Source organism: Coregonus clupeaformis, chromosome 5 (assembly GCF_020615455.1).
Source record: "Coregonus clupeaformis isolate EN_2021a chromosome 5, ASM2061545v1, whole genome shotgun sequence".
Taxonomy (NCBI): domain Eukaryota; kingdom Metazoa; phylum Chordata; class Actinopteri; order Salmoniformes; family Salmonidae; genus Coregonus; species Coregonus clupeaformis.
Genome location: NC_059196.1, coordinates 40,247,836 through 40,275,823, shown reverse-complemented (window position 1 = coordinate 40,275,823; position 27,988 = coordinate 40,247,836). Strand labels below are relative to the sequence as shown.

The window sequence follows — 27,988 nt, the reverse complement described above, 5'->3', positions numbered from 1 at the left end:
CTGCTCAGATTTTAGGCTTGTCCACCTCCCGGTTGGCCTTGCGAAATATCGTCTTGATCTCATCTGTCACCATCTCTTGCCAGTTGTCCCTGAGAATGGAAGATCAAATAACATTTAAACTCTACGTACCTTCACTGGCGAGACAAGATGAGAGAGATGACATGGCAGAAGAAGCATGACTCAGAATGTTAATTGTCTTAGAGGACAGGAGGCTGGTGAGGGAAGGATGGCTCATAATAATGTCTGGAATGGAGTGAATGGAGTGAATTCCATTAATTCCGTTCCAGCCATTACTACGAGCCCGTTCTCCCCAATTAAGGTGTCACCAGCCACCTGTGTCTTAGAGGTGCTGCATCAAATGAGAGGCTGAGAAGAAAGGAAGGACGGTAATGAGGGTGAACCACTCACGATGGAAAGAGATTATCCAAAATGAATAGAGCTTTTCTGGGAAGGTCAAGCTCTGCTTTTAACGGTATTGAAGGTGATAAGATCAGAAGATTAGAGAAGAGATCAGATCAAGACTTGAAGAGATCAGGTCAAGAGACTATGGATGGACAGTAGAGGGGGCGGGGGGGTAGTAGAGGGGGCTCAACAAAATCCCACAGATTGTGAAAGCCACAAACTACATGCAACATAAGAACCCACACAACAACTAGCTTTCCACCATGACACAACAGAGCACGGCATGCAAGTTGCTAGCTACCTCCTCGATTTTGACTCAGAGAATCAAGCTTTTTTCTCTGCTTTTTTTCTCTTGTACGCAGCTATATCCTCTGGGTTCAGTCCATGATTGTCATCCCTAAAGTAGACAACACATGTAACGCCACCACAACAGCCTCAATCACATCCTGGTACTCATTGGGGCTCCATTTTGCTCATGCAGTGAATGATGAGAAAATTAGTGAAATTATTACACATAAACACATACAACTGCTGTATAATCAATGCACAAATATTCACTGAATGAAATGTAGACATGTTACGATTCACTTAGAGTGGTTCTCACCAGGGTCTCAACATAAGGTACTGTATTGTGAGGTCTTACCCTGGTTTAATTTCTGGAGGGTTCGGTAAAGGCTTTGTGAAGTTTTCTTTCCCAACCAGCCAGTATGTCTCTTCAATGCCTTTACCCTGTAGGAACATATCATTATTCATGATTTATTTATAAACAGTTGAAAGAAATACTACAGGTGAACACAGAGGATGATGTATTGTGAGGTGTTTATACCTTCAGCTCTGTCATGCCCCTGACGTCTATCTTGTAGCCCTCGTTGAGGGAGCGCAGGATCTTCACAGTGCTCATGTTCACATGAATTCTATAAGCTGAAAGGAAATAACACTGTCACTACAAACCATACCAGCAAAATAATGCAGACATCCTGAGCAGAAATACACTGAGTGTACAAAACATTAAGAACACCTACTCTTTCCATGACAGACTGACCAGGTGAATCCAGGTGAAAGCTATGATCCCTTATTGATGTCACTTGTTAAATCCACTTCAATCAGTGTAGATGAAGGGGAGGACACAGGTTAAAGAATGATTTTTAAGCCTTGAGACAATTGAGACATGGATTGTGTATGTGTGCTATTCAGAGGGTGAATGGGCAAGACAAAATATTTAAATGCCTTTGAACGGGGTATGGTATTAGGAGCCAGGCGCACTGGTTTGTGTCAGGAGCTGCACCGCTGCTGGGGTTTTCACGCTCAACAGTTTCCTGTGTGTATCAAGAATGTTCCACCACCCAAAGGACATCCAGCCAACTTGACACAACTGTGGGAAGCATTGGAGTCAACATGGGGGGTGGGGGGGTGCAACTCAATATTAAAAAGGTGTTCTTAATGTTTTGTAAATCAACACCAAGAACCTCTGATACTCACGCAGCCCAGTGGATTCCATACGAGAGGCAGTGTTGACTGTGTCTCCAAAAAGGCAGTACCGAGGCATGGTCAGACCCACCACCCCAGCAACACATGACCCTGTACACACACACAACACATGAGCATCACATCTCAGCCATCACATTGAGAAACCAAACCATGGCCTGCTACTGCTCCAACCTCCCTCATTATGACTGATGGATCCCCACATACAGACAGTTAGAAAAGGAAATACAGTGGCTTGGGATTTTTGCCCATTCTTCAAGGCAAAACTGCTCCAGCTCCTTCAAGTTGGATGGGTTCCGCTGGTGTACAGCAATCTTTAAGTCATACCACAGATTCTCAATTGGATTGAGGTCTGGGCTTTGACTAGGCCATTCCAAGACATTTAAATGTTTCCCCTTAAACCACTTGAGTGTTGCTTTAGCAGTATGCCCAGGGTCATTGTCCTGCTGGAAGGTGAACCTCTGTCCCAGTCTCAAATCTCTGGAAGACTGAAACAGATTTCCCTCAAGAATTTCCCTGTATTTAGCGCCATCCATCATTCCTTCAATTCTGACCAGTTTCCCAGTCCCTGCCGATGAAAAACATCCCCACAGCATGATGCTGCCACCACCATGCTTCACTGTGGGGATGGTGTTCTCGGGTGATGAGAGGTGTTGAGTTTGCGCCAGACATAGCGTTTTCCTTGATGGCCAAAAAGCTCAATTTTAGTCTCATCTGACCAGAGTACCTTCTTCCATATGTTTGGGGAGTTTCCCACATGCCTTTTGGCAAACACCAAACGTGTTTGCTTATTTTATTCTTTAAGCAGTGGCTTTTTTCTGGCCACTCTTCCGTAAAGCCCAGCTCTGTGGAGTGTACGGCATAAAGTGGTCCTATGGACAGATACTCCAATCTCCGCTGTGAGCTTTGCAGCTCCTTCAGGGTTATCTTTGGTCTCTTTGTTGCCTCTCTGATTAATGTGTTGGTGGGCGGCCCTCTCTTGGCAGGTTTGTTGTGATGCCATATTCTTTCAATTTTTTTATAATGGATTTAATGATGCTCCGTGGGATGTTCAAAGTTTCTAAGGGGATATTTTTTTATAACCCAACCTTGATCTGTACTTCTTCACAACTTTGTCCCTGACCTGTTTGGAGAGCTCCTTGGTCTTCATGGTGTCGCTTGCTTGGTGGTACCCCTTGCATAGTGGTGTTGCTGTCACGCTCTGGCTCCGGGACTTTGTATGTTGAGCCAGGGTGTGTTCGTTTCGTTGTGTTCTGTTTGGTTGGGTTGTTCTATGTGGTTGTATTTCTTTGTTTGGATGAGTGACTCCCAATCAGAGGTAACGAGTGTCAGCTGTTTGGCTCGTTGTCTCTGATTGGGAGCCATATTTATAATGTCTGTTTTCACCTTGTGTTTGTGGGTTTTTGTTCCTTGTCAGTCATTGTCTGAGGACGTTACGTATCGTTTATTGTTTTGTATTCGTGTTTGCACTTTACTATTAAAGTATGTTCGCTCAACACGCTGCGCCTTGGTCCTCTCTAACCAACGATCGTGACAGAAAAACCCCACCTTAACCAGATCAAGCAGCGTGACGAGGAGAGAGGATGGACGTGGGAGGAGATGATTGCGAGTCTGGCAAGAGGGAGAGAGGCCTGGGCCACGGGGAGGAGAGACCCCAGGAAATTTTTTAGGGGGGCTCACGACGTCGGGGCAGCAGGTGTACGGGTTAGAGCGGTGCAAAGCGTTGGCAGAGAAGGCCGCCAGGTTAGGGGGCCACTGGGCACAGAGGAGAGGGAAAGTGTGGAGGCACGGCGAGAGGTACTGTGGTGTGTTACCAGTCCGGTCCGGCCCGTTCCTGATCCCTGCGTGGGGCCAGTGGTGTGTGTCCCCAGTACGGTCCGGCCTGTTCCTGCCATTCCCACCAAGGCAGTGGTGCGCGTCGTCAGCCCAGCCCGGCCTGTTCCTGCCATTCCCACCAAGTCTGTGGTGTGCGTCGACAGCCCGGCCCGGCCTGTTCCTGCCATTCCCACCAAGTCAGTGGTGCGCGTCGTCAGCCCAGCCCGGCCTGTTCCTGCCATTCCCACCAAGTCAGTGGTGCACGTCGTCAGCCCAGCCCGGCCGGTTCCTGCCATTCCCACCAAGTCAGTGGTGTGCGTCGACAGCCCAGCCCGGCCTGTCCCTGCTCCACGCACCAAGCCTACGAGGTGCGTCGCCAGTCCAGCCCGGCCTGTCCCTGCTCCACGCACAAAGCCTACGGTGTGCGTCGCCAGCCCAGCCCGGCCTGTTCCTGCTCCACGCACAAAGCCTACAGTGTGCGTCGCCAGCCCAGCCCGGCCTGTCCCTGCTCCACGCACAAAGCCTACGGTGTGCGTCGCCAGCCCGACCCGGCCTGTTCCTGCCACTCGCACCAAACCAGGGGTGCGAGTCGCCAGCCTGGTCCAACCCGTTCCTGCTACTCGCACCAAGCCAGGGGTGCGAGGCGTCAGCCTGGTCCAGCCCGTTCCTGCTACTCGCACCAAACCAGGGATGCGAGTCGTCAGCCTGGTCCAGCTCGTTCCTGCTACTCGCACCAAACCAGGGAATGGAGTCGTCAGTCCGGTGAGGCCCGTTCCTGTTCCACGCACCAAGCCAGGGGCGCGTGTCGTCAGTCCGGCTCCGACCAGCGGGGCTAGACAGGACCAGGGGTACTTTGGGGGGTTGGAGAGGAGGTGGGGATCAGGGCCGGAGCCAGAACCACCGCCGAGGAGGTATGCCCACCCAGCCCTCCCTTGTTTAGCCCTTATTGAGGCGCGGTCGCAGTCCGCGACTTTAGGGGGGGGTACTGTCACGCTCTGGCTCCGGGACTTTGTATGTTGAGCCAGGGTGTGTTCGTTTCGTTGTGTTCTGTTTGGTTGGGTTGTTCTATGTGGTTGTATTTCTTTGTTTGGATGAGTGACTCCCAATCAGAGGTAACGAGTGTCAGCTGTTTGGCTCGTTGTCTCTGATTGGGAGCCATATTTATAATGTCTGTTTTCACCTTGTGTTTGTGGGTTTTTGTTCCTTGTCAGTCATTGTCTGAGGACGTTACGTATCGTTTATTGTTTTGTATTCGTGTTTGCACTTTACTATTAAAGTATGTTCGCTCAACACGCTGCGCCTTGGTCCTCTCTAACCAACGATCGTGACAGTTGCAGACTCTGGGGCCTTTCAGAACAGGTGTATATATACTGAGATCATGGGACACTTAGATTGCACACAGGTGGACTTTATTCAACTAATTATGTGACTTCTGAAGGTAATTGGTGGCACCAGATCTTATTTAGGGGCTTCATAGCAAGGGGGTGAATACATATGCACACACCACTTTTCCGTTTATTAATTTTTTAGAATTTTTTTAAACAAGTTATTTTTTTCATTTCAATTCACCAATTTTGTCTATTTTGTGTATGTCCATTACATGAAATCCAAATAAAAATAATTTTTAATTATAGGTTGTAATGCAACAAAATAGGAAAAACGCCAAGACAAAAAAGTGATTGATTATGATATGAAGAGTTTATTTCCAAAACGCTATATCCACAAATGTTTCACATTTGTGTTTTTTCACCAGAAATGATTAAATGATTGCTGCTTATGGGTACCTTCATGTGCGTGTAAAATATTACTATTTCAATTAATTGATTTTAAGTGTGCATTAAAATGTAGTTTTATTTTTCTAAACACTATATATAAATTTTTTAGCTGGAATGGAATGTTTGCAGACTGTATATTTGACTGTAATATTTGGTTGTCTCACCTAGCTATCTTAAGATGAATGTACTAACTGTAAGTCGCTCTGGATAAGAGCATCCGCTAAATTACAAAAATGTCAAATGTTAATGTTTTACATACAGATGTCATATTACTGTATAGTTTAAAAAATATATATATATATTGATGTATCATTTGTACGGTTCTTTATAAAAAATGTAGTTATTTGTTACATTTGACTGTGCAAAACCTAGCAATACTACTTATTTCTCTGAGAGTGAGGTGGATATATAGCGTTTAAAGAATAAACATGATTATTTGTCTCTCTGAAATGAAACCATCAAGTGATAGATTTCAAACAAATACATGTCTGTCATTGAACAAACCCATGCCATGATTAGATAGTGAAAATTCACACCAATCTCTTTCATAAGTTCTTTAAACAGTAGAAGCTGATTTACCAAGATTTCTGAAAATTGATAAATAGCATTTTGGAAAGAAATTTATAAACACCTCATGTTGGCATTCATCCATTGAGCAAGATTGATGAACTAGCTAATGTGGCCTAGCTTCAGAGTGTCTCTGCCAGGCAGGGACAACCCCTGCCCTCTCTCACCTGAGTGTATCCCTATTCGTATCCTGACGGGCACGCCCGGCATGTGGCGCATCTGGAAGGTGCCCACAGAGCTCAGGATGTTCAGGGACATGTTGGCTATCTCCGCTGCGTGTTTGTTGCCATTCCTCTTGGGGAGACCTGATGCCACCATGTAGGCATCACCAATGGTCTCCACCTACATAATGAAAACAAACAGGCATATAGTAAAACATTGCCACATTGATACTCGAAAAATCCTCACGTCACTTGATTTGTGCTGTTGTGAAGCTTCCCTAGCATGGCACCCCAACCCGCAACTATGATGCCTCGGCTCAGCTCATTTTGGTTCAACTCAGTAGTGTGAAAATAGTATAACTGACCTTGTATACGTCGTGGTTGCTGAGCACAGCGTCGAACAGCGTGTACAGATCATTGAGCAGGTCCACCACCTCGATGGGATCACTGAGGGAGGAGATGGTGGTGAAGCCTACTATGTCACTGAAGTAGATTGTGACCTGATCAAAGTACTCTGGCTCCACCGTCGCACCCGTCTTCAGAGCCTCTGCCACAGAACTGTAATGTGACAAGGGACATTTTGTGTTCGTGGTAACATGACACAGAGCAACAAACAATCATTAAAAGTTACAAGTACAGTACTGTATCATGGGATGGAACGATAATACCCTTGGCATTGTACAAGAATGATATCTTGAAATAACAAAATGCCCATTGACTTCTTTAGATGTCTCTGTGTGTGTTATAACATGATGCTTGACTCACGGAGGTAGCATCTCAGAGAGCAGTTTCTCTGTCCTCTGTTTCTCCACTTCCAACTCCTCTGTCCTCTCTCTGATCAGGTCCTCCAGGTTAGACGAGTACTGCTCCAGCATCCGCAACATGGAGTCAATGATGTTGGTCTTCTTGCCCTTGTTGATCAGCTTGAACTGTGACACAACACCACCACCACCATCATCATCATCATCATCATCATCATCATCGGTGCACCACTACATTATGTAATATCAGGTATGACTTATGCTCTCTGCAAAAAATCCATAAAGCTATGAGCCAAGACTTTGTCCGTGCCTGAATACCCATACTAGCGTTTCTAAATCGTATCCATTTTATGTACGCGAAAATAGAAAGTTTTATAATATGTGAAATTTCAAAAATCAAGTATGCTTTAAATGCCAGGATGTTATACTAATTTCGGCTTTTCATCTAGTAGAATTCGCTGCACACTTTTGAGGAAGAGAATCATCTTTTCAGACTAGGGTTGCACAATTTCGTGAACTTTCAGTAAATTCCCTGGTTTTCCAGAAGTCCTGAGTGGAGGATTCCGGATTTCCTGTTTATTCCCTCCTGATTCCGGGAATCCTCCAACCGGAATTTCGGGAAAACCAGGGAATTTATTGAAAGTTCCCGGAATTTTGCAACCCTATTCCAGACTCATGTGTGTTTGACAACAGCTGATAATCAGCTGATAATGAGATAAGGGGACGCGCTGTACCCAAATGAATGAATGTCGGGAATCAACGCAATTGCGCATTATTAGATGACACATTCTCAGGATGTGTCACGCCCTGACGTATGGAACTCTTGTATGTTGAGTCAGGGTGTGGAGATCTATGTTATTATTTCTATGTTTACATTCTAGGTATTGTGTTTCTATGTTTGGCCGGGTGTGATTCCCAATCAGAGGCAGCTGTCGCTCGTTGTCTCTGATTGGGGATCATACTTAAGTAGCCTGTTTGCAATCATTAGTTGTGGGATCTTGTTCCGTGTATAGGCTTGTATTGTGTTTAGCCTGAGGACGTCACGTCACGTCACGTCACGTCACGTCACGTCACGTCACGTCACGTCACGTCACGTTGTTTTGTTCGTGTGTTTAGTTTATAAAATAAACATGTGTGCATTTCACGCTGCGCCTTGGTCTGACCCGTTCATCAATGATCGTGACAGGATGGGTGAGCCTAGTATGTTAATATTTGTTGCTTACTGCATTAGTTTTTACTAAACAGTACATTCTAAATAGTATGTAGTTTGATTAGTACACAGTATGTTCTTTTATTAAGTAGTAGGCAAGACAGGTTCCGGACACGGCCAATGAATAATTACCCAGACATATTCCCTGCATTACCCTGCTATGACACTGACAGCAGATAACCATGGAGACAGATGAGGGTTGCTGACCTGGTCAAAGATCTCATCGAAGGCTGGTCTGCGGTCAGGCTGTTCGCTCCAGCACTGTTTCATCAGCTGGATACACTCCAGAGGAGCCTGATCTGGGGCCACAGTGGGCCTGCACATGGGAGGAGGCTTCTTCACCTTACGGATGATCTCTGATGGTGAGGGAGAGAGAAAGAGAGGAGAGAGGTTATATAGCAGCAGCACGGGAGCATAACAACTCATTACACAGCTTATTGGCAGCTGGTACTAGACAGTTTGTGAAAGCAAAGCAGAAATTCTGTATGTACAATATGTCGCTACATAATACACTGTAGATAGGGAAATTATTGTGATTTACAACTCTGACCTTACTCGAACGATAACAGTTTAACTAATCAATCAATTGATGTTGATTCACAAAAGACAGAAAAATGACCTCAAGGTAAAACAAAAAATTGCCTCTCAGAGTGGATTGTATGGTTTTGTATCCCCCAGACCTACCCGCAGGAGTCAGACCCAGCATGCAATATGGAAGTCCTCGGACAACCACCTCTTGGAGTATAATGGCAAAACTATACACATCTCCTTTATAGGTCCCCTTCCGAGAGTTCTCCACATCTCGGAGGAACTCTGGAGCTGTCCAAAACTGATCTGAGATACAGAGGCACAGGGTCATGATTTTGGCATTGTAGTTAAATGCAGCACATGAGAAGCATACATAATCTAAATGACATAGATTTATGCTCACAAACTAGAAATACAAATTAATGTGTGTCAAGTCCATCTTTAAAGGTCCAATGCAGCCAAATCATTTCTGGATAACAATTAAGTACCTTACTGTGATTGTTTTCAATTCAAATGGTCAAAAACAAACAAAAATAACTTCTTAGCAAAATGTCATTTCTCAAGCAAGAATTTTGCTAGGACTGTTTGGGAGTGGTCTGAGAGGGGCCTAACTGGAGGAGCCTAGTGGGAGGGATGTGTAACCTGAAAACGAACTGCTATTGGCAGAGAGGAGGGCAAACTCTCTTTGTTATGATGTCACCAGGCGGTCCAAAACTCCACCCATGCAAAACAAGCTGAAATTGAAGGCAGTCTTTTCAAACAACTCTTACACTAAAAGGGCATTAACATCAGTTTGGAAATATGTTTGGAAATATGTATAAAACACAGGAAAATCATGTTTTTGACTGCACTGCTCCTTTAACATGATATGGAAGACTGAACATTTTCACACAAAAAATGCTAATCTAGGCATAGATGTTACCTTCAGGTGGAACTAGATTTTGGGGGGATTTCTGGGATTCCAGCAGCTCGTTAAAGCCGTAGTCTGTGATCTTGAGGACGAAGCGTCCGTCCACCACACAGTTCCGTGACTTCAGCCGGCCGTGAGGGAACTCTCGATGGTGCAGATACTTCATACCCTGAGAGGCCAATATGATCAACAGTGGTAAACCATTGGTGTTACTTATGACAAAGTAAAATAAAAACATTTGAAATGAACATGATCTGCTGGCCGAAACAGTTTTTAGAAGATATTTTTAAATCTTTATTGGGACAAATTACACTAGTAAAAAAAGTTCTGTAACATGAGGTGTCAAGCATGTCATACCTTGATTAGGTCCAGCAACAGAGAAGACTTGAACATCCAGTCCAGCTTGACGTCGTCGTTCCTCAGGAGGTCCTGCAGGCTGCCACGGGAACAATGCTCCGTCACCACGGCAAACATGTCACAGTCTGTGAAAAACCCCAGGAATGGATTGATGTTCTCATTTCGCAGATCCTTCATCTGGACACATTCACACAAAATGAAGAAACAAAAAAAACTCACATCCCAGACATGACTCTATACATTGTAAATGTGGTATTGGCACTGACCCTCTACATAGCTTCATCTCTTATTTCTTATATACAGTACCAGTCAAAAGTTTGGACACATCTACTCATTCAAGGGTTTTTCTTTATTTTTACTATTTTCTACATTGTAGAATAATAGTGAAGACATCAAATTTATGAAATAACACATATGGAATCATGTAGTAACCAAAAAAGTGTTAAACAAATCAAAAATATATTTTATATTTGAAATTCTTCAAATAGCCACCCTTTGCCTTGATGACAGCTTTGCACACTCTTGACATTCTCTCAACCAGCTTCACCTGGAATGCTTTTCCAACAGTCTTGAAGGAGTTCCCACATATGCTTAGCACTTGTTGGCTGCTTTTCCTTCACTCTGCGGTCCGACTCATCCCAAACCATCTCAATTGGGTTGAGGTCGGGGGATTGTGGAGGCCAGGTCATCTGATGCTCTCCATCACTCTCCTTCTTGGTAAAATAGCCCTTACACAGCCTGGAGGTGTGTTGGGTCATTGTCCTGTTGAAAAACAATTGATAGTCCCACTAAGCCCAAACCAGATAGGATGGCGTATCGCTGCAGAATGCTGTGGTAGCCATGCTGGTTAAGTGTGCCTTGAATTTGAAATAATGAAGAAAAAAAATTGAAATAAAATGTATGCACTCACTAACTGTAAGTCGCTCTGGATAAGAGCGTCTGCTAAATGAATAAAATGTCAAATGTAAATGTAAATCACAGACAGTTTCACCAGCAAAGCACCTCCACACCATAATACCTCCTCCTCCATGCTTTACGGTGGGAAATACACATGCGGTGATCATCCGTTCACCCACACCACGTCTCACAAAGACACGGCGGTTGGAACCAGAAATCTCCAGACCAAAGGAGAAATTTCCACCGGTCTAATGTCCATTGCTCGTGTTTCTTGCCCCAAGCAGGTCTCTTCTTCTTATTGGTGTCCTTTAGTAGTGGTTTCTTTGCAGCAATTCGACCTTGAAGGCCTGATTCACACAGTCCCCTCTGAACAGTTGATGTTGAGATGTGTCTGTGACTTGAACACTGTGAAGCATTTATTTGGGCTGCAATTTCTGAGGCTGGTAACTCTAATGCACTAATAATCTGCAGCAGAGGTAACTCTGGGTCTTCCATTCCTGTGGTGTCCTCATGAGAGCCAGTTTCATCATAGCGCTTGATGGTTTTTGCAACTGCACTTGAAGAAACGTTCAAAGTTCTTGACATTTTCCGTATTGACTGACCTTCATGTCTTAAAGTAATGATGGACTGTCCTTTCTCTTTGCTTATTTGAGCTGTTATTGCCATAATATTGACTTGGTATTTTACCAAATAGGGCTATCTTCTGTAACCCCCCCTACCTTGTCACAACACAACTGATTGGCTCAAACGCATTAAGTAGGAAATAAATTCCACAAATTAACTTTTTTGAAGGCACACCTGTTATGCATTCCAGGTGACGAATTCCAGGCAAAGGGTGGCTATTTGAAGAATCTCAAATATAAAATAAAATATATTTGTTTAACACTGTTTTGGTTACTACATAATTCCATATGTGTTATTTCATAAATGTGATGTATTATACAATGTAAAAAAAATAGTAAAAATAAAGAAAAACCCTTGAATTAGTAGGTGTGTCCAAACCTTTGACTGGTAGTGTATATATATATATATATTATATTTTTATTTATTTATTAGTTATACTATTTTAGATATTGATTACTGCACTGTTGGGTAGAGCTCGCAAGCATTTCACTGTACTTGTGCTTGAACTTGCTGTTGTTGTTATGTTTTGGTTTTACCTTTGTAAAGATCTTGGTGGTGCTCTGCTTGACTTCCTTGAAATGGCCTTCTTCAAACTTTTTCAGCCACACCCAGTCGCCCTGTGAAGCCATGGAAGAAAATATGCGGTTTTATCCGGGCTCCGTTCTCTACAAGTCACATTGAAATATTTTGGGATAGGGATGAAACGTCGACTTGTGGTTCAACGGTAAACATCGTCAACCTACCTCATAGACAGCTACATTTGTGGTCTCATGTGTTGCTGTAGTGATGCTGTTCATAGAGTGGTGCGGGCCTCCTGAATGCATACTGTTGTTATCTATTGCACTTTTAGATTCACTCAGGTCCTCTAGAGTGATTTTCTATGAGGCATAAAATAGATGAATGAACATACAGTATATCAGATAGAGGTAATGTTGTAGAGAATCACATGGGAAAATATAGTTACCCTCTTGCTAAGCTGAGGGTTGATGAACGTGAGGTCCTCTAGAGTCAGTAGGATCCGATTGGGCCCCTTCACCAACTGGATCTGCTGGATTCTCCTCCTGCCAGCCAATCAGAGAGCAAGTCAGCCAAGATCACAGCACAGCAATACCAACTATCTCTGTCTGGGTTTTTAGTCTCTATGTATCTAAACGGCATAAAAATACAGTAAGAAACAGATGAACAGCATAGTGAGAAGAGTTACCTTACGAACAGACTTAGACCAAGTCCTCCCACGATCAGAACGAAGATGATCACAAACACCACTATGACGTAGGTTATCTCCACACCTGAGACAGGTAAGACATGGAGACTAAATACATAGTTTGGTTGTGTGATGGAAGAATGAAAGACACAAACTAACAAGCAAACAGGTTCTCTACCTCCAGTGCAGATTGTGTTTGGTTCAAACCAACAGCTGGAGTCTGAAGGGGGAGGGGAACCCCCGGGGAAGTTAATGGATTTGCCCGCGAAGCGGACCATGTCAGCGCTCAGGTCCACCAGATAGGAGCGGTACAGCTGACCCTCCCATCCGTCGGAGTCCAGGATGACATAGTTGGTCTGGCTCTCCCCTTCAGTGTCTATCTGGATCTTCTGGTTGAAGCCAGAGAACGTCATGTTCCTGGTGAAATAAGCTAGGTTGGTCCCGGAGAGCCACTGGCCAGCTCTCCTGGCATTGTGCATGGCTTTGGCAAGGAGGTAAATACCGTTGTAGATGGTTCCAAACAGGGGGTTGACCTGGAATGCAAGTAGGCCATTGATAAATGGTTTATTTGGCTAAAGTGATTAGCTTCTCCCAAACTGAGAGTGATACACTGATCTAAAACTCACCCCAAAAAAAGTTATACATCAAATGGCCTGAAGACTATGGTGTTTCTCTACATAACCAATGTTCAATAAATGCAATCAATGGCTAATTCATAATATTATTATAATAACAATGTGATAACATAACAATCAATTGAAATTCAGATGGAGTCCACTCACATCCCAGAATTGAAAGTATCAAGAAACACTCTCCTCACCTGCTGTGGGACCAGTGACATGGTGAGTTCCTCAAACCTCTTGGCCATGTTGAACGCCTCGTTGAATGACATCAGATCAGAGGACACGGTGATGGTGAGCACGGCGTCATAGGCCTGCCGCAGCTTGGTGTTGTTTTGCAGGGGGAAGTAGGATGTGTTGGCGTAGGGCAGGCTGTAGAGCAGGGTGTCGTAGGGGACAAACACGTAGCGGCCCTTCGTCAGACCCATCTCATGGGCCTTCAGCAGGAAGGCTGTCTGCTGCTCCCCACCAATCAGAGCAGAGTGCATGCACATGATGATCACTGGAACACACAGGACAGAAATAGTGAGGGGTCGACACCTGTAATGTGCATGAAGGAATTGCATATCTGTGCATGTTGCTGAATCATCCTACTGCAAACAAATTATTGATTCATAATAGCATTGATTCACACTTGAGCGACAACCCTGACAATCCAGTTGGAAGCATTGAATAATCAAGTCAGAAATAACTTAATCAACACTTGAGGAGGTAACATTCATCATTGCCCAAGAGGGCCCTACCTTAAAGGGGCAATCTGCAGTTGCTACATAAAATAAGGGACTTATAAATGAGCCCCACCTGTTTTTTGTTGTTGCCTGTTTTGCATGTTATTTTGGCATTAATTTGTGTCACATATCAGTTTGCAAACAATGTAAAAACACATTTATTGAGTGAATAAACTGCATACAAACATGGTCTCTTTCTTGCTTTCTTGAGTAAGGCAGCTCCAAAATGCAGGTGTTTCTGCCTAGCTCAGTGCTTTCTGTGGTGGAGGGGCAGCCAGTGGAAAATACAGAGCGTAGGCGTTGTTAATCTTCTCTAGTTGTGCCGTGACTGGCTCAGTGTTCTGTCACTCATGGGGACACTACATCACCGCAGAATATACAGGGAGAGCTAGGCAGTTCAAGCCCCATTGGGTGCTGCCATAGATTTACATTAGATGTGCCCATCCAAGAAGGCTCATGGTCATTCGCCACAGATAAAATGATGTCAAATCACGTTATATCTACCATAGCTTTGATTGGACTGATCATGTCAACATCATACTTTCAAAATCTTAGCTAGCAAGCTAGACAAGCAGTCATCATCATGAATCACATCGACAATCTACTGGCAAATCCTTTTCAATCCTTGTCATATGAAGATAAATTATAGATAAAACGTATCGGTGCTCATCGGCCATTGGACATAAACATTACACAACAAGTTGGAAATCGCAAATTCAACAATTAGTGGTTTGGAAGGAATCAGTGGCTAACTGTAAGCCTTGCAAAGCAATCACTATTTTGCTTCCCCTGCCTGCTATTTCGGTTGATAGGTTGTTTGGTCCATGTCTGGGTTTAAGGATTTAAAACATCTGTCTGAAAGGGTCTCTTTTCCAAGCTTAAAAGGATACATTTTCACACGCAACACCATGGTCCAGAAATTGTTAAATACATTGGCCATGCTGTCAATCCAGCATGACTTATGCCGCGTTCAAAACAACTGAAAACTTGAAACTGGGAAATCTCAGAATCTCAGAACTCGGAAAAAAACTTTTTGAACGGACATCCAACTCGGAATTCCAAGTCGGGAACTCTGGCCTCTTTCTAGAGCTCCAACCTGAAGATCACTGACATCATGATTCGACCTTGTTTTTTTTCAGAGTTCCCAGTTGTCTTGAAAGCACCATAAATCCAGAGAATGCCAGACTTTGAAAACAAAGTTTGATGACAAAATTTGCCCACAAGAAGGACCGCCACACCACCTTCCTGTTCAACTGAGCACAGCACAACAACGGTGAGTCCAAAAGTGTCTTGTATGCTGCTGCATAAATTATGTAATATGCTAGGGAGGTATGTATACTGTAGCTAAGTGTCATGTATGTACATGTACTTACCTGGAGTGCCTAAGGGTGGCACTGTTACTAATTACTACATGTGATCATCTGTACTTGCATTTGACATCTGATAAACGTTGTTCTTTTACTCGCATTCCTGCCTCAGTTTTATTTATTTTATTTTACCTTTATTTAACTAGGCAAATCAGTTAAGAACAAATTCTTATTTACAATAACGGCCTACACTGACCAAAACTGGACGACGCTGGGCCAATTGTCAGTTTGTGATACAGCCTGGAATCGAACCAGGGGGTCTGTAGTGACGCCTCAAGCATTGAGATGCAGTGCCTTAGACCACTGCGCCACTCGGGAGCCCGAGTGTGCTAATACACTGCTCAAAAAAATTAAGGGAACACTTAAACAACACAATGTAACTCCAAGTCAATCACACTTCTGTGAAATCAAACTGTCCACTTAGGAAGCAACACTGATTGACAATAAATGTCACATGCTGTTGTGCAAATGGAATAGACAACAGGTGGAAATTATAGGCAATTAGCAAGACACCCCCAATAAAGAAGTGGTTTTGCAGGTGGTGACCACAGACCACTTCTCAGTTCCTATGCTTCCTGGCTGATGTTTTGGTCACTTTTGAATGCTGGCGGTGCTTTCACTCTAGTGGTAGCATGAGACGGAGTCTACAACCCACACAAGTGGCTCAGGTAGTGCAGCTCATCCAGGATGGCACATCAATGCGAGCTGTGGCAAGAAGGTTTGCTGTGTCTGTCAGCGTAGTGTCCAGACCATGGAGGCGCTACCAGGAGACAGGTCAGTACATCAGGAGACGTGGAGGGGCAACAACCCAGCAGCAGGACTGCTACCTCCGCCTTTGTGCAAGGAGGAGCAGGAGGAGCACTGCCAGAGCCCTGCAAAATGACCTCCAGCAGGCCACAAATGTGCATGTGTCTGCTCAAACGGTCAGAAACATACTCCATGAGGGTGGCATGAGGGCCCGACGTCCACAGGTGGGGGTTGTGTTTACAGCCCAACACCATGCAGGACGTTTGGCATTAGCCAGAGAACACCAAGATTGGCAAATTCGCCACTGGCGCCCTGTGCTCTTCACAGATGAAAGCAGGTTCACACTGAGCACATGTGACAGACGTGACAGAGTCTGGAGACGCCGTGGAGAACGTTCTGCTGCCTGCAACATCCTCCAGCATGACCGGTTTGTCGGTGGGTCAGTCATGGTGTGGGGTGGCATTTCTTTGGGGGGCCGCACAGCCCTCCATGTGCTCACCAGAGGTAGCCTGACTGCCATTAGGTACCGAGATGAGATCCTCAGACCCCTTGTGAGACCATATGCTGGTGCGGTTGGCCCTGGGTTCCTCCTAATGCAAGACAATGCTAGACCTCATGTGGCTGGAGGTGTCAGCAGTTCCTGCAAGAGGAAGGCATTGATGCTATGGACTGGCCCGCCCGTTCCCCAGACCTGAATCCAATTGAGCACATCTGGGACATCATGTCTCGCTCCATCCACCAACTCCACGTTGCACCACAGACTGTCCAGGAGTTGGCGGATGCTTTAGTCCAGGTCTGGGAGGAGATCCCTCAGGAGACCATCCGCCACCTCATCAGGAGCATGCCCAGGCGTTGTAGGGAGGTCATACAGGCACGTGGAGGCCACACACACTACTGAGCCTCATTTTGACTTGTTTTAAGGACATTACATCAAAGTTGGATCCGCCTGTAGTGTGGTTTTCCACTTTAATTTTGAGGGTGACTCCAAATCCAGACCTCCATGGGTTGATAAATTTGATTTCCATTGAACATTTTTGTGTGATTTTGTTGTCAGCACATTCAACTATGTAAAGAAAAAAGTATTTAATAAGATTATTTCATTCATTCAGATCTAGGATGTGTTATTTTAGTGTTCCCTTAATTTTTTTGAGCAGTGTATATTACATGGTGTTAAAAAGTAATACAAAGGAAACCTCAACATTCCAAAAGATGGAACAAATGAGACCTCCTCTGAACCTGGAGAGAAACCAGGAAATTGTGTGGATCCAGAAATTAAACCCTTATATCATCGACAGCGGCATCTCCGAGAAATCTGAAAAAGTGAAATGTGCCACATTCCTGCACGTAGCCGGAGATGATGCAATCAAGGTATTCAATACTTTCGATTTTGTCGATGATGTAGATGACTTGGATGTATTAAAAGAGCTTTTCCGAACGTACTGTGAGCCAAGAAAAACAAAGCCATCAAGAGAGAACATTATCCTTTAAGTACCATTGAAGATGTAGTTGCTGAAATACCTAACGCCAAGATATTTTCAGTAGTTGATGCAAACCAAGGATTCTGGCAAATCCAACTGGATGAAGAGAGCTCCCGACTCTGCACATTCAATACACCGTTTGGGAGGTATTAATTCAAGAGACTGCCGTTCGGAATCGCATCCGATCCAGAGGTGTTCCAGAGGTGCCTCGCCCAGCATTTGGAAGGTCTGGAAGGTGTCATAAACATCATGGATGACATTCTTGTCTGGGGTGATGACACAGAGCAGCACGACCGGAGACTGAGACAGCTACTAGACAGACTGAGAAGCATCAAAACTGAATAAGGACAAGTGCCAAATCAGATTGACAGAAATTTGCTACATTGGACATGTGTTATGCAAAGAAGGCCCGAAACCAGAAATGGTCAGAGCAATACAATAAATGCCAGAGCCAGAGGACAAAGCAGTGCTTCAGAGGTTCATGGGAATGTTGCAGTATCTCGCAAAGTTCATCCCAAATCTCTCAGATGTCAGCGCACCTCCGAGCCAACTGCTAGAAGGAGATGTTCAGTAGCACTGGGAGTCTTCACAGGAACAGAGCTTCAAAAGCTTTAAAACACTCATCAGCAATGTGCCAGTTTTAAAGTACTACGATGTGAAAAAAACAGTGACACAATCTGTGGATGCAAGCTCAGAAGACTTGGGAGCTGTGATCCTGCAAGATGGTCAGCCAATCGCATATGGGTCAAGATCCCTCACAGACTGTCAAAAGAGATACACTCAAATTGAAAAAGAGCAACTGGCGATAGTATATGGCTGCGAGAAGTTTCATCAATACCTGTATGGAAAACAGATCCAGGTGGAGTCAGACCACAAGCCCTTGGAAACAATCTTCAAGAAGTTGCTCCAGAAAGCACCAGCCAGACTGCAGAGAATTCTGATGAGACTACAGAGATACAGTCTACATGTGACATATAAACCAGGAAAGAAGATACACATCGCTGATCCACTGAGCCAAGCATACCTGAAGGAACAGAGAGAGAAATTGCTGGATGGTGAGCTAGATGTAAACTACATTTCTCATCAACTACCGGTTTCAGAAGAAAAACTGCAGCAATTCAAAACAGTAACAGCAGAAGATGAAGAGTTAAGACTGGTCACAGAAACAGTTAAAAAAGAATGGCCAGACATGAGAGGGAACGTTGCAAAGAAAATATAGCACTACTGGACCTTCAGAGAGGACTTGACATACTCAGATGGACTGCTGTTCAAAAGTTCAAAACTTGTCGTTCCTCCGAAAATTTGAGAAGAAATTATGGAAAAAACCCATGAAGCACACATGGGAATCGTAAAATGTAAGGAACCAGCAAGGGACGTTCTGACCAGGCATGGCTAAACAGATTGAATATGTTGTAACAAAATGTGCAGTCTGCAACACATACAAATACAACAACCAAAGAGAGCCGCTCATATCTCATCCAGTCCCAGAGAGAGCTTGGGCCAAAGTTGGAGTGGACCTCTTCCATTACAACCACATCTACTATGTGTGGATTACTACTCAAAATACCCAGAAATCTTCAAGCTCAGTGGGACAACAAGTCACAAACACGTCATTACAGCACTAAAGTCAATATTCGCAAGGCATGGGGTGCCCGACGTTTTGTGCTCCGACAATGGAAGACAGTTGCTGAGTCAAGAAATGTCCGAGTTCTCTACCAGCTGGGAGTTCAAACATGTCACGTCGAGCCCTAGATTTCCACAGTCAAACGGCCAAGCTGAGAGAGCAGTTCAGACTGTGAAGAACCTGTTGAAAAAAGCACGAGACAGCAATGGACATCCTTACATAGCTCTCCTTGAGTACAGAAACACACCCCTGGATGGAATTGGTCTCTCACCTGCACAACTACTAATGGGAATAAGGCTGAAGACAAAGATTCGGACATCAAATAGATTGTTAAAGCCAGGACTCTATCAGCATGTCAGGAGCCGTCTCACAAGCAGACAACAGAGACAAAAACACTACTTTGACCAAGGCACACGTAAGCTTTCAGTCATGGAGGAAAGAGAACGAGTCAGGATCAGACAAGACAACAAATGGCAACCAGCAATTGTACTTGGAAAACATGACCAGCCAAGGTCATACATAGTACAAACACAAAACGAGAGAATCTACAAAAGGAACCGGAGACACCTGTTAAAAACACATGAAACAACACACCCAGAGAGACACTCAGAAACCGTAATGAACTTACCTTATCCGGTGGATGAAAACTACTCACCTGTGTGTTCTCCAGCACCAACAACACCAAAACAAACAGTGGAAAGCAACACTGAAGACCTATCAGAATGCCAAAACGCTACCAGTACTGAAAAGACTATACTGAAAAGACTGTTGAAAGAAAAAAAGAAAAAGAAAAAATTAGAATAAAATAATAAATAAAACATTGAAAAGACATTAACAATGAGATGACAATTGTGATGTCTATGTTATGTTGTGAAAAAAAAGAGTTTATTGTTTGCAATGTGAAACACTGAGTTGAAAGAACATAAAAAATTAAATAGAAAATGTAAAGAAAGGAAGATGTACATGTACTTACCTGGAGTGCCTGAGGGTGGCGCTGTTACTAATTACTACATGTAATCATCTGTACTTGCACTTGACCCATGACTGATAAACGTTGTTCTTTTACACTAAGAAAGTAGTACTAAGTGCATGTTGTGTAGTAAGCTGTTAGTAGCCCATGTGCCTCACCCTAATAATTTGGTCCCTTTCCCGCTCAGAACTTAGCCTACTGTTTTGACTTGACTTGTTAGAGAAATGTAATCATCGAATATTGTCTGCTTATACTGTATGCCCCCTTTATTTATGCTACGGTTCTGACTTGGTGTACATGGAGAATACTGTAAGCACGTTTCATGTTCTGAATTCTGTCGCTGTACATTTCAAAAGTGCTGAAAAAATAGTTATATTGACTACGTCCATCTTAGCTCGCTCATTAATGTCTTAATCGAAATTACAGATAGCCTCTTATCCGCTTGTCATTCTCTTATGCCATAGTTTGTACATCTCAGTTGTTATAGTCCTATTGCTTATATAGGTCTGTCTCATTAATATCTTATTCATCATTTTAGGCAATGTTGGAATGATTTCATTGTTTTACTTACTTTGTGTATTATAATTAGCTCATGTGCTTTTCTTTATGAGGAGGGGATAATATATAATGTTGTTGGGTCTGTAACCATGTTTGCCAGTGACAGTCTCTTCCCATTCAAACATTTGTTTGTTTTCAACAAAAAGTTCAGAAACAGACCCATGTAATTCCAGTTGATATTGCGAGGGTTGCTTTGTTTGCGCAATGCGCTGTCTGTCACTGTCACACCCTGGCTATGGGACTCTAGTTGTTGAGCCAGGGTGTGTTCATTCTATGTGGTTATTTCTATGTTGGGGGTTCTAGTTTGTTGTTTTCTATGTTTGCCTGAGTGACTCCCAATCAGAGGCAACGAGTGTCAGCTGTTGGCTGGTTGTCTCTGATTGGGAGCCATATTTAACTGTCTGGTTTTCACTTTGTGTTTGTGGGTTTTTGTTCCGTGTTCGGTCATTGTCACCGTGGACTTCACGAGTCGTTTCTTGTTTTTGTATTGTGTTTAAAACTTTAACTAATTAAAGTAAACATGTTCGTTCAGCACGCTGCGCATTGGTCTACTTCTCTCCCTGACGATCGTGACAGAAAAACCCACCATACCAGGACCAAGCAGCGTGTCCAGGAGCAGGCAGCCTGGTCATGGGAGGAGATATTGGATGGGAAAGGGTCCTGGACCTGGGAGGAGATCCTGGCCGGGATGGATCGCCGGCCATGGAGTGAGACAGTTGAGAGGCGATGGAGAGAGGAGCAACGGCGTAAGCAGTGTCAGCGTCGGACGGTCGAGAGGCAACCCCAAAAAAATTTTAGGGGGGGGCACACGGCAGGGGCGACTGGGCAGCAGGAGGCTGCCACAGGGCGATTAGGTGAGGAGGCCACCAGGTTAAGGGGGCTACTGGCGCAGAGGGAGCAGGAGTTAGTGTTGCAGAGGATGGAGCTATTGGAGGCGATAAGGGAAAGGGTGAGAAATGAGGCACGGCGAGAGGAACTCGGTAGGCAGCTGAGGGAGCGGAGGGTTATGATGAAACCCAGTCCCGCTCCTCACACCAAGCAAGTGGTGTGCGTCACCAGTCCGGTCCGGCCCGTTCCTGCTTCCCGCACTAAGTGTACGGTGCACGTCGCCAGCCCAGCCCGGCCTGTTCCTGCCCCACGCACCAAGCCTACGGTGTGCGTCGCCAGCCCGGCCCGGCCTGTTCCTGCCCCTCGCACCAAACCTACGGTGTGCGTCGCCGGCCCGGCCCGGCCCGTTCCTCCTTCCCGCACTAAGTGTACGGTGTGCGTCGCCAGCCCAGCCCGGCCTGTCCCTGCTCCACGCACCAAGCCTACGGTGTGCGTCGCCAGCCCAGTCCGGCCTGTCCCTGCTCCACGCACCAAGCCTACGGTGTGCGTCGCCAGCCCAGCCCGGCCTGTCCCTGCTCCACGCACCAAGCCTACGGTGTGCGTCGCCAGCCCAGCCCGGCCTGTCCCTGCTCCACGCACCAAGCCTACGGTGTGCGTCGCCAGCCCAGCCCGGCCTGTCCCTGCTCCACGCACCAGGCCTACGGTGTGCGTCGCCAGCCCAGCCCGGCCTGTCCCTGCTCCACGCACCAAGCCTACGGTGCGCGTCGCCAGCCCGGCCCGGCCTGTTCCTGCCACTCGCACCAAGTCTACGGTGCGCGTCGCCAGCCCGGCCCGGCCCGGCCTGTTCCTGCCACTCGCACCAAGCCAGGGGTGCGAGTCGTCAGCCTGGTCCAGCCCGTTCCTGCCACTCGCACCAAGCCAGGGGTGCGAGTCGTCAGTCCGGTGAGGCCCGTTCCGGCTCCACGCACCAAGCCAGGGGTGCGAGTCGTCAGTCCGGTGAGGCCCGTTCGGCTCCACGCACCAAGCCAGGGGTGCGCATCGTCAGCCCGGTCCGGCCCGTTGCTGCTCCACGCACCAAGCCAGGGGTGCGAGTCGTCCAGTCCGGTGAGGCCCGTTCCGCTCCACGCACCAAGCCAGGGGTGCGCACGTCAGCCCGGTCCGGCCCGTTGCTGCTCCACGCACCAAGCCAGGGGTGCGAGTCGTCAGTCCGGTGAGGCCCGTTCCGGCTCCACGCACCAAGCCAGGGGTGCGAGTCGTCAGTCCGGTGAGGCCCATTCCGGCTCCACGCACCAAGCCAGGGGTGCGAGTCGTCAGTCCGGTGAGGCCCGTTCCGGCTCCACGCACCAAGCCAGGGGTGCGTATCGTCAGCCCGGTCCGGCCCGTTGCTGCTCCACGCACCAAGCCAGGGGTGCGCATCGTCAGCCAGGTCCGGTCCTTTCCTGCCTCACGCACCAAGCCAGGGGTGCACGTCGTCTGTCCGGCACAACCCGTGCCTGGGTCACCGGTGCCTAACCAGGTACCGGTCAACGGCTCCACTACGGAGTTGAAGCTAACCGCTCCTGCTACGTCCAGTCCAGCTCCAGCCAGCGGGGCCAGACCGGACCAGGGGCGCTATGGGGGGTTTGTTGGAGGGTGGTGGGCAAGCCCGGAGCCAGAACCGCCGCCGAGGAGGTATGCCCACCCAGCCCTCCCCTGTTTTGCTCTTATTGAGGCGCGGTCGCAGTCCGCGCCTTTAGGGGGGGGTACTGTCACACCCTGGCTATGGGACTCTAGTTGTTGAGCCAGGGTGTGTTCATTCTATGTGGTTATTTCTATGTTGGGGGTTCTAGTTTGTTGTTTTCTATGTTTGCCTGAGTGACTCCCAATCAGAGGCAACGAGTGTCAGCTGTTGGCTGGTTGTCTCTGATTGGGAGCCATATTTAACTGTCTGGTTTTCACTTTGTGTTTGTGGGTTTTTGTTCCGTGTTCGGTCATTGTCACCATGGACTTCACGAGTCGTTTCTTGTTTTTGTATTGTGTTTAAAACTTTAACTAATTAAAGTAAACATGTTCGTTCAGCACGCTGCGCATTGGTCTACTTCTCTCCCTGACGATCGTGACAGTCACACCCTGATCTGTTTCATCTGTCTTTGTGATTGTCTCCACCCCCCTCCAGGTGTCGCCCATCTTCCCCATTATACCCAGGTATTTATACCTGTGTTCTCTGTTTGTCTGTTGCCTGTTCATTTTGTTTCGTCAAGCCTACCAGCAGTTTTCCCCTTGCGCCTGTCTTTTTCAAGTTCCTGATTTCCCAGTTTTGACCATTCTGCCTGCCCTGACCATGAGCCTGCCGGCCGTTCTGTACCTTGTCACACCACCCTGGATTATTGACCTCTGCCTGTCCTGACCCTAAGACTGCCTGCCGTTCTGTGCCTTTTGGACTCTGATCTGGATTACTGACCTTGACCTGTCGTTTTGCCTGCCCCCTGGTTCTAGTAATAAACTTTTGTTACTTCGACACTGTCTGCATCTGGGTCTTCTCCTGAAACGGGGGGCAGTGCGTCTGTATATTGTATATAAAAGTGGATCATCATGATTGTATTTTCCTTCCTTTTTAGACTACATAGGCCTAATCAAATACTTGAAATGGTAGGCTAACCGACTCTCTCTCTCTCTCTCTGTCTCTCTCTCTCTGTGTGTGGTGACTTAAAGAAGAGTAAAGTTAAGGCCTCAACATCTTGCTGAATTTATCTGAACTAACATCTATCTGAATCTGTCGGTGTCCATTTTGAAAGTGCTGAATGAATAGGCCTACCTCGTCGCAGCTCGTTTGCTTGCACTTGCTTATCCTTAGAGCTAAGTGTTTGATATAAGAATAAACATGAGGATTTTACTGAACATAAATGTCAAAACTCATTTTGGTGTTCGTTATTATTGAAGGAGAATGCGGTTCTTATCGACTCACACAAATCCACAAGGAGTCAGTAGTAACCACATTTGTTTAAGCAAGTCAGCCATATCAACTATGGTTTTTAAAAAGGCAGTAAATGAGGCTGAATGAACTGTTTCGCTGCCAGACAAGGCTCTGCTGATAGCCAGGTGTAGTGGTGGTAAGGATTTATGCCATTGTGCTGAAAGCTCTGCTGTTGGGACAGCTTTATGTAGACCCTAACAGTTTGTGGGCACTGTTTGTCACCGTTATAGTGCAATTAAATGTATTGTTTAGTGTTGTGTTGTGTAGTGTAGTGGCTTTGCTGGCATGCATCCCCCCCAAAAATGTTAAGTTTGCCCCACCAAGATTGACATGCTGAAATCGCCACTGCTTGTTGTACTCCAATGTTTGTAAACAAAGTAAATAGTAAATATAAACAAACACTTTATAGCCTCAAAACATGGTTAAAACTATAATGTAGATATCATGGATGGTTAGTACTTGTATCCATAGCTCTGTCTATGAATTTGAGAGTTGTTACATTTCTCCAGCCCCATCCCTCAGCTTATTACTGAAACAGGGGCGGGAAACGATTTGTTATTGCTTCAACTGCGGATTATCCCTTTAAACTGACCAGCCACTTGCATCTCTCCAGTAACCAAAACTTCATCAAAGAGAAGGTAAAGATGTTCTTAAAAACACTTGCCTTTGATCTCTCCTGCAGCCTGGATTCTGCTCAGTGTGCTTTCCATCTCCGTCTCGTTCATTCCCACCGACGCTACTATGCCAACCGGAAGTCCCTGGCTCCGCAGGGAGTTGGCCACTTTACCGGCGGTGTCCATCCAGATATCCTCATTGGAAGACACGATGCCGATGTTGGCCCAACTGAAATGCTTCAACACGGTGAACAACACCCGTGTAGGTGACGGCAGTGTCCGTGCGAAGGTTGGGTAGCCCTTGATTCGATCCAACTCATAGTTAATACATGCCCAGGAAAAGATAGCTTTATCCCAGTTTTTGCCCAAAAGTGAGGCTGCGTCACAGTATCCTGGATTCGTGGGGCCGACGAAACCGTCCACCATCTTCTCGTAGTACACAAATGTTGTCAATGCTTTAGATGTTTCACAGGCTTCTTGCAGGATCACGAAGTCCAATTTGCTGCCCAAATCTAAACTGAAATCCTCGTTTATTCTGCCCACAGCCAGTTTAGCGGCCACCGCAGGTAGGGCTTTGGAGTAGACCGGGTCGCAGTTCCAGGGCCCAAGGACCCCAACTTTGAAGATTAAACACTGGACACAGCATGGAAACGTCAAAACCCCGAGCAGGACCCATAGCAGAAAGTTATAGAATGGCAGCGTTGCAAGGCTGTGTCTGCTCTTGAAGATGGGGCTGTAGGGATAGTTGGATAAGTCCCATAGCACACCTCCAACATTTAGAGGAATATGTTGCATTATCCTGCTTAAGTATCCGTATTGGTGAACTGTGATCTGATCCTACATCAAAGCATTATAAACCAAACCAAAGACACCTGCAAAAAAAGTTAAGGTTAGCCTATTTATTTTAAGATAATTTATAATTAGGGTTAGGATACTTCAAAGTTGTATAAACTGCATATTGTTAAAACAAAGTAGGCGATGTGAGAGTGAGATCACTGTATTTGATAGCATGATATCTCAAAGAGACAGTCGTGAATAGCATAGCTTGAATCATAATAGGTTGCACTTACCATTGCTTTTCTTGGCCTTCTTGAAAGCTGAGAAGTCCGAGGAGAGCTTTTTAAAGCTCCTGTTTTTTTTTGCAATAATCCTCACCTCACCATTCCAGTATTCTCTATATTTTCACTCATGTGAAATGTCATACCGTTGCCCAGTTGAAGACACAACACCTCATTATCTTTCTGGTCTCTATGATAGAGTGAGGCAGATGCAGGAGCCCCGTTGTGTCTGTCAACTTCAGCACCCTGGAGAGCTCCTTACATGCCGCTGTTAACGCTTGAAGAGACTAGCGCGCCAGGCACAGGTCTACTCCACACACAAGTAACATTCTTCTCACCTTATAATGTTAGCTCATTAGATTCACACAGACTAACATTATGTATCCTTGTAAGGTATCCTCCTTGAAAAGTAAAGGTTACCTGATGCTCAACAGGTTGCAGAAACGTAGACTATAAAAGCATCCAAAATAAAGCGATATTTTCTTCAATGTAAAACGTATTTATATTGAATGTCTAATGAATAAACATTATAAATTATAGCAGGCCAAGATCAACCACGCCAATTCAATCAAAGCCTTCTCAAAGTGACCTGTAGGCAAAACGGGTGCAGCACCCGGACCTAATCCATATTCGGTAAGGCACACTATAAGAGGATTGTCAACGTACGTTGGAGTCTGAGAAAAACATTACCATCTCACAAAGCCTTGTCAAGATAGTAGCCTAGCCCTATATTCTGTAGAAAATCACATTTTGATTTAAAGAGAGGGCTCTAAATAAATATAATTATACATTTTCTATTTGGAACTAATAAGTGATGAAAATGAAAAACAAAGTATTTTATCTAGGGTCACATAATTTATTTATTTCCTTTGCCATGGGGACAGCTTGTTGCATGAACACTATGCACCGAGCAATAATTGGTCTGATGCGTTTATGTGACAATGATACGCCCCACACTTAAGTAGAATTTTCTCTTAGGTGTAGAGGGAATAATTAACGTTAACGAAGGGTTCTCCCTGCGCGTGTATCCCCTGAGCTCCTCAATATTTGCCTGCGTCAGTCATTTCAGCTGTTTTGACAACGCGTTTCAGGAACCCAGTGCGAACTTAGACAGATTAGCCTAGTGGCAGGGCCTCCCCCCAAAAAGTATACCCCTAACCGAGGTCGAATAAAACACAACCATATTTTTTCACGTCTCGAATGTCTCCCATTTATGAAATGGATGGTTGTATAAAAATATGTTACTCCAAAACTAAACTCAAAAAGTGCAGAATAATGCCTGGCTGGAGGAGGGATGGGCCACATAAAATCATGTAACCCAATATTGCAAGCTCTGATATTGGCCAAATTTGGAATACAAGTAGTCAGTTGTCTGCCCTACATACACAAATAAACCGCATTAGAATATCTTAATGCATCTTGGAAATATAGACCGGTAAACACAGAGATACAATAGGCGGAAATATCAACTATAAATATTTATGATGAATGTAAACTAAAATGTTTGGTAGCTGATTAATAGACAACTCACCAAGTCAAATTTGCTCTCATTCAGCGCTGTATGTTCCTGCCTGACAAAAATACATACAGTTACACCTCTTTTGATGTTGTGGCTATTGTAACTGGCTCTAAGGAAAACAAGTGGGCTCAGACATCGAAATAAATTGTTTTGGGGTCCAAGGTTCCAGCACATCCCAATGTGCACCACAAATGCAGTGAGCCAGAGGCAGGTCATGTTGGATTCAGG

General features: G+C 45.4%; 1 protein-coding gene across 1 annotated transcript; it reads right to left on the bottom strand.

Moving 5' to 3' along the window:
• Positions 1-5: 5 nt before the first annotated feature.
• LOC121557851 (retinal guanylyl cyclase 2-like) lies at positions 6-26,600 on the bottom strand. The gene is made up of 20 exons (XM_045216335.1): positions 26,254-26,600; positions 25,234-26,055; positions 13,517-13,818; positions 12,875-13,229; positions 12,697-12,781; positions 12,457-12,553; positions 12,236-12,370; positions 12,029-12,109; positions 9,972-10,148; positions 9,627-9,783; positions 8,861-9,010; positions 8,384-8,532; positions 6,971-7,134; positions 6,571-6,763; positions 6,212-6,386; positions 1,882-1,980; positions 1,229-1,323; positions 1,046-1,131; positions 704-799; positions 6-89 (listed from the first exon to the last, which is right to left on the bottom strand). The coding sequence occupies exons 2-19, from the start codon at positions 25,976-25,978 to the stop codon at positions 727-729; spliced, it is 3,318 nt and encodes a 1,105-aa protein (XP_045072270.1). The 5' UTR covers positions 25,979-26,055; positions 26,254-26,600; the 3' UTR covers positions 6-89; positions 704-726.
• Positions 26,601-27,988: the final 1,388 nt, after the last annotated feature.

Excerpts from the sequence above, each read along its gene's own strand:
- LOC121557851 (XM_045216335.1), bottom strand. The coding sequence starts at position 25,978 with ATGCAACATATTCCTCTAAATGTTGGAGGTGTGCTATGGGACTTATCC. Across the intron at positions 13,230-13,516 it reads TGTCACTGGTCCCACAGCAG|GTCAACCCCCTGTTTGGAAC; the intron begins GTGAGGAGAGTG and ends CTTGCATTCCAG. Across the intron at positions 12,110-12,235 it reads CAAATGTAGCTGTCTATGAG|GGCGACTGGGTGTGGCTGAA; the intron begins GTAGGTTGACGA and ends ATGGCTTCACAG.